The 7391-nt window shown below is 40.5% G+C and overlaps 1 protein-coding gene across 1 annotated transcript in view; it reads right to left on the bottom strand.

Annotated features, from left to right (window-relative positions):
• Positions 1-463: 463 nt before the first annotated feature.
• Positions 464-7391, bottom strand: part of FER1L6 (fer-1-like family member 6) — a 128793-nt gene continuing 121865 nt past the window's right edge. Inside the window, exons 40-41 of the mRNA XM_012660820.1 lie at positions 1990-2090; positions 464-647 (exon numbers count right to left, since the gene is read on the bottom strand). Coding sequence (XP_012516274.1) covers positions 464-647; positions 1990-2090 — 285 coding nt within the window. The remainder of the gene's footprint in view (positions 648-1989; positions 2091-7391) is intronic.

The raw sequence follows: 7391 nt of genomic DNA, 5'->3' as shown, positions 1-7391 counted from the left end.
GAACAGATTAAATACCTAGTAATCTGCTATAATGTTTTTTGCCTATTTTCTGTAAAATTTTATTTAAAATAAAGTACTTCTAATAAAAACTCAGACCCAGAATGAAATTTCTCAGAATACAATTACATAAAGAAAACATTCGTCTAAGTCAATTTGAGGTCATCGTTGATTATCCTGAGTTAAGAAAGTCATCATTTCATGCTGCTCATGGCAAAACCATGACTGAAGTCTCATAAGTTTGAAAGATGGAGGCAGGGCTTGGCGTAGGGCGGGATTGTTTCTTTTTTAGCTCCTCCAAGATGAGCCAATCTGTCCTCAGACATAGGGACTGGTTCCTGGGCGCTTCGATTCCGTTGCCTTAGCACTCAGCGCCATGCCTCGCACACTATGTGTTCTCAGATGTTTGTCGATGAGGAAGGGGAGAAGATTAGTGCAGAGGGAGGGTCTGGGTTCCCACGATCCTCTACGAGCCTACCACGATCCTTCGGCTGATGGCTCCCGGCAAGGTGTAGATGAAAAGGACCAGGAAGACGATGAGAATGATCAGAATGAAAGCGATGATGATGTACTTCTTGTAATTCCTCCAGATGAGGTGGTACAGGCACTTGAAGGGGTTCACGAACCAGGAGAAGGAGGTGTCTGGGCGGCTGAGGGAGAAGCGAGAAAAGAATCAGGAAAGGGGGTCATATTGTCAACACCCAGGATTCTCAAGACCTCAGGAAGTTCTTCTGACTCCCACTTTCTGGGGACCCACAGGGAGAGGCTGGAGAATGGGAGAAGACCATGTTGCCTGAAGTAGGAGCAATCTAACATTTGGACGATAATGGTTCCTGATTCATTTTAAAGGTTAGTCTGCAGTAGAACATGAGTCTAGTTAGAACCCAGTTCGAGGCCCCACCACCCTCCACCTGTGCAACCATGACCAGCTCAGACCCCACCTTTTCCATGAAGCCTGCCCTGACTTCCTCAGTGCACAATGGCTCCCCTCACTCCGAGTTTCTATCTCACTTATCACTTGATGTGCCCCCTTTTTGAAACTAACATATTTGTCTTCTATACTCTGATAACTATTTTATGAGTCTGTGTGTTATTCCTCCCTAAATAGATGGAAAGCTCCTGGAAGGCTTAGCCTATGTCATAGTTCTTCTGTGTTCTCCAAAGTATTATTTTAGTTAGTAGACACTTTTAATGAATAACCAAGCACCCACGATATTCCTAACACTATAAGAGATAAAATGTAGGTACAGAGACAAGAGCCCTCATCTGGAGACACTTGGGGTCTAAGAAGGGACAGGACAAATACAATTTCAAAGTTTTATATACATATTTCATATTTATATCTATTCACTTTTTAATTGATAAGTCACCAAGGATCAAATTGAATAGAGTAATCCTTTTGTCTAGTAATTCTACTTCTGGGACTTTATTTTAAAGTAGAGTTATAAAGAGAAAACATTTTCATCATATTATAATAATGAAAAAGATGTAGAGGTAAGTTAAATATCCAATTACAGGGTAGGAACCAACTCAATTATGGGCATCAAGTCTGTGGAATATTCCACAGCCGTTAAAAATCCTAATTATGACAACTATGAAACAAAGCAAAACTTTTCAGTAAAGGCTAAAGAAAACATTAAGACAATTTTGTATGCATGATTAGGGGATAGGTAGAAAAAACTTCTGACATTCATATTCACATAAAAAATGAGTAGAAAAATATATGAAATGATTCTAGAAATGTTTATGTGGTGATATTACAGACACATAATTTGCCTCTCCATTGGCCGAGTACTCTGCAATGTTTTTAGAATGGTTTTCAATTGCAGAAACAAAACGCTACATAGCTTGGAAGGCACCCCACTCGCCTGCCTCCTGGCTTTTCAGTTCTCCCAGAGGGCTGCTCTAAGGAAATGCCCACGTCCTCTGACGCCACTGGGGACTGCAAAGGCCTTTTCCCACTTCTGATGTTCCCACTATAACTCCACTCACTTGGGCTTGGCCAGGGGCTCCGGCTCCTTTCGGGCTTTTCCGACAGGGTTTTTCTCAGCTTCTTCTGCTGTCACCAGGTGGAACTCAGCTTCCACTTTGCCCTGCATGAAGATGCGAAAGCTTTAGTTTCTAGAGCCAAAGACCCGTTGGGCAATGACAACCTTCTAGGAGACGTGCTATCATGTTGGAGAATGCCAGAAAGTATTTTGACTATGCTACTGCTTTATTTTGAGAAATATTGTTCCCTTTTCAGTCCTGGGAGAAGCCTTGGAATGATGTTACTGTTATGTTTTGTGGAAGGAGACGGTCCCACACGTACACACAGGCACACATATACTCAGTCACATCTACCACTCCTCTTGTCATCATTTAATATCTGAAGAAATAATATTAATTATAGAAACAATAGTAATTAGAAAGGAGACTAATTATTTGAGCAGCAGACCCTTTCTAATCTGCTGCAGTCTTTCTTCTCCATTAGTTCTCAAGAGGAAATTGGTGGGTATGGCCCTACATTTGCTGCATGGCTTTTCTGTCATTCTTCATGCTTTCTGTTGTCCTATTAATTATTGTTTTAGAATTATCCTTCTATTATAGCACTCCCTCCCTCCCCCCGCTTCCTCAATAAGACACAGCCTATCTGATTTGAAAATTGTGAGAAATATTCTTCTTTAGAGCACTGTGCCAAAGTTATTGGCAGTGATGTACGTCTTGGATTATCAAAGGCTGAGATAGGTCCCCTGCGAAAGTTAAGAGCCCTTCTCTCTTGTCCACTCACTCATTCACTACTTGGGGGATTCTCTGTATGCCAGCCACTGTTCTAGGTGCCCCGCGGGGACTTAACAATGATCAAGAAAAATAGAATCCCTGATCTCCAGGAACTGCTGCTCTTGGTGGAGGAGACCCTCTCTCCCTTTGTCTCTTTTGGTTTCGTATGTTGAAATTCAAGGGAATGGGAGGGAAGCAGAACTGGTGGGAGACTGGAGCACTGTCGAAGTATTTCAGCACAGAGGATTGCTGTTAAAGCTTCTCTCTCTGCATCACAAGTGGATTGGTCATTACGTGACTTCCGAGGTTGATCTGTTATTACCCCAGTAAAAAGGTCTAACATTGTGCTGAGCCAGAATCTTATTCATCCACCCTAAAAAAGCCAGGGTTTTTAAGCAAGCAGGCTTGGTTGCTGGCAGCCACGACAATGTAATTGAGGGAGAAATTAGAAAGAAGTAGAATATTTGGGGTGAGGTTGAGGGGCAGGAGAAGAGGGGGAGTGGCATGGCTGAATTAGTTAAGAAGTGCAGTGGGCTTTTTTACAGGTGAAGTCATGAGTTCAAATCTAGGTGATCTCATTCATTCTTTAAACTAGAACCCTGGCCCAACTCAGAACAGCATTAAACGTCCTGTGATTCAGAAATCTTCCTTTAAAATGTGTATACATGTAGTCTCTCTTTCCTACTGAGAAATATTGGCCTGGTAGACTATGACTTGAATGTATAAGCACTCAGTAAATATTAAAAAACCCTGGGAAGGAAAGAATATAAAGCTTCTGTTGATTGTAATCACTCCTCTACACATCTGTCAACAGTAGAGTGATAATAATGTAAGTCTAACTGTAATTTCAATGCTTTACTGATTGCTTACTTTGTTCCTGGTTCATTCGTCCTGTCTGTCTATCTGTCTATCTATCTATCTATCCATCTATCTATCAAAGCAACATGCAGGGGAAGTCTTATTTTTATAGAATAAAAAATGAAGGGTCAAATAAATTTTTTAAGGTCACATAGGCAATAAGCCAACCAACTGGAATTTGAACCCAGGTCTGTATGATACCAAAGCTCGTGCTCTTTCCATTGTAGCAGGCTACCTCCCAACTCATCCACCCATCTGCCAGATAATTGAACTAGAAGCTTTAAAGGCCCTTCCCAACTCTAACACGAGGTCATTCCATGATCGTCTTCATAATCACCATCCAAAAGGCACTTGTGTTCTGGGGTCGCAGTTTCCTCCTCTGTCAAGTGTCCGGATGCTCTCTGGAGCTATCTGGCTCTAACTTCTAGGATTTGTGAGAGTAAGAGTTAAAGCCCAAGGAGCTCTTGCAAGACTTGATGGCTGGAAGAAATCCAAGAAACTCCCCTGAAAGTCATGGTAGATGGGTTTCCAAAATGCAAAAAGAACTTATTTCCAGAGGTCTTTCCCAGGTGACATAAGCTCCACTGAGCAGCGTATTATACCCTAGAGCTTCATCCCATTCCTCTAATTTGAAAGAGAGTCAGCTTAAGAGGAGCTAACCAATTGTGAGGCCCCAGCATGCTTGGAAAAGAGGACAGAAATCAACAGAGGACAAGTCAGAACAAGAGTGAAAGGATCACAGCTGCCCCTGTGTTTCCCACTGCTAACAACAATAAGGTTAGCCACCGCACTTATGACCTCACAGCGCTGCGTGCGTTATTCCATGTAAACCTTCCAACAACCTGGCAAAGCAGATAGCGTTTTATTCCCTCATTTTACAGCTACGGAAACCAAGGCTTGTTGATGTTTGCTAACTGGTGTTACAAAACCAGGACTTGCAGCCAGGTCCTCTGAAGCCAAATCTCGTCCCTCTGTAACTTTATGTGTCCATGTGGCCCCTTGTTGTTGAAGAAAAAACGTAGGCTATTTATCTAACAATGAATACAGGTGCCTTTTCTGAAATGTTCAAGAGGAACCCTATAATCATTGCTATTGCTCTTGCATTAGTATATTGCTTTTGATCTTCATCTATGGGCTGGCCTTGGATAGCTTAAGGAATATCGTAGCATATTATAGTATAGCTTAGCAAATAGCTGAGTGGATAGGATTTGCTGCAGACAGATCTGCATTTGAAACTAGGCTGTACATTTTACTAGCCATGTAACCTTGGGTAAGTTAGTTCCCCTCTTTAAGTCTCACTGCACTGGGGATGTTAAGAACATGTATCCCATAAGGTTGCTTTGGAAAATAAATGAAATGGCACATATGTAGTGCTTAGCCTAGTGCATGGTAAGCAGAAAGCCCCTACAAAATGATAGTTGTTACCTTCAACACTATTTCATCAACAGAAACACATAGTTTCATGGAAAACATCTTCTGCCCATACAGAAAACATCAGAGAAGTCCCACAGACCCAGACTCCTACAGGGGGCAAAAAAAAAGCCAAAGAAAAGGGAGGGAGAATGTATTAAATTAATTCTGCCCTACTCATGGGAGGCAGTTGTTATTATCATAAGTAGTCTTGCTCCAGCTTCACCACCCTGCCTGGGTGATCGCAATGCATTTATCAGGCACGAGGAGGGCCACAGAGGGAGGTGTTTACTGTCACGTTCTGATAAACACTGCTGCTCACTGCAAATCTCTGCACACAGAAGGTTTCGTGTCCTATTTCAATCATCAGTATTCAGTTTAGCACCAAGGAGAGGTCTTAAGTTAATAATATCCTCTAAATGTAATTTAAAATCAGCGCTTGAAAAAAATGGACAGTTTAAGAGACTATTAACGTAATGATATCTGTGGATGGGAGAAAATGATAAGGAAAGATCTTTGAAAAGACTGATTTGTTGCACCACGTATGTTATTTATGGGCTCCAAACTTCACCGTGCCTAGAGAGCGGATGTCTGGGGAGGCTGAGAAGTCATTGCAGCTCAGAACCGACACTCCTTCTTCAGCAATAATTACTGCTTATTAACACACAACCCTCACTGGTATGACATGAGCCATTCTTGTACATCAATGGTGGAAAGTAGGCTGGAAAAATCCTTTAGGAAAAGGATTACACACACACACATGTATACATGCATTTGTATATTGACCCACACATATATGTACATATGTACACATGTGTGTGTATTATCTTATAGAATCATATGCCGAACCTAGGAATTCCACTTCTCAGTAGCTGAATTAAGAAAATAATTCAAAACTCAGAAAAAGCTTTATGTGCAAAGCACAGTCACTATTTTTTTGCATGTTTGAATTGTCCTATTTGCCCTAATGAGATGTCCCAGACTCATCTTGGATTTTATCTGCCCTAGACCTGGAGTCAGCCATTTCTCCAGAGATCTCCAGATTCTTTTAGTAGCAGCAGGTATTTAGAAACCAGGATCCAGGTGCTAGGAGTCTTCTTTGCTACTGAACGATTTTACTTTTAGGTCCTTCAGTGGACAGAGCTGGATAATATATATTTTTCGAAAAAATATGAGCCCATAGTGACATAAAAAAATAAAAGCAAGGGAAAAAAGCTCATTTGTCATCATTGGATGTGACTTCTACAACAACTCTTGATTCTAAAACGTTGTAATTAAGGGATACAATTAAGCATGTATCTGTCTTTTTGGAGGGTGGGAAGGAGAGTGACTGTAATTTATTTCCAGCTGATGAGAGAAAGCTCTTCTTAGTAGATAAATCCCAACTAATAAATGGAGAAAACATGATAGAATTAGATAGGTAGATAGACAGATAGATAGAACGAAAGAAGGAAGAAAAAAAGTAAGGAAGGGTTAGAAAAATCATTTTATCACAGCAGTGAAATAACTGAATGGATTGAGATCACCAGTGGTTGCTAAAACCATTGGGTGGAAGGTGGCGGCAGAAGAGGAATTCCCCACACCAACATGTCAGCCACCAGTTACCTGCTAATTGGAAAGGGAAAAACATAAGTTCGCTATGAAGGGATCTTGTTTATCAACATAATCAAGTGAGCGAACATAGCATCACTAATAGGGAGACCACCTGATAGCATGTGCCTCCTGGCATGATTCCCTGTGGAGTAAACAATATTTTTTATTATGCATCCATGCCAAAAACATTTAACTGGAACCTGCTAAAGCTGTACCTGACTTTCAGTTCACAGGAAATACAGGGCACAGAGAATAAGATAAGCAATATCATGAGTAAAAAACCCTATAAATCAAGCCTGGTCCCATCAAATAATGTCATGGGGGAAAAAGTCACAGTCCTTAAAATAAAATAAACCAAAGAGATATAATAAACAAAAGCAACATGTGAACCATGACTGAAACTTATTTTGAAAAAGAAATGGCTATCAAAGATACATTGGGGCCATGTGGTATCCTTTTAGGGATGGAGACATAAATATGATATGAATCAGATTATATTAAGCAATCATTATTAACTTTTTTATATGTGATGATGGCATTGTGGTTATGTAGGAGAATGTCCATATTCTTAGGAGACATAGGCTGAAGTATTCAGGGGTAAAGTGTCAGAATGTTTACAACTTACTCTTAAGTGGTTCGGTGAAAAAAATATATATATACACATACACTCATCTATATACTAAAATATATAGACTAAATATGGCAAAATATTAGTAATATTGAATCTAGATGGTAGATCTACAGCTGATCATTGTCACATTCTTTCAACTTTC

Source organism: Propithecus coquereli, unplaced genomic scaffold, assembly GCF_000956105.1.
Source record: "Propithecus coquereli isolate 6110/MARCELLA unplaced genomic scaffold, Pcoq_1.0 Scaffold68, whole genome shotgun sequence".
NCBI classification, from domain to species: domain Eukaryota; kingdom Metazoa; phylum Chordata; class Mammalia; order Primates; family Indriidae; genus Propithecus; species Propithecus coquereli.
Note: the sequence above shows the minus strand (reverse complement) of the source record. Positions and strands in the feature narration are given on the sequence as shown.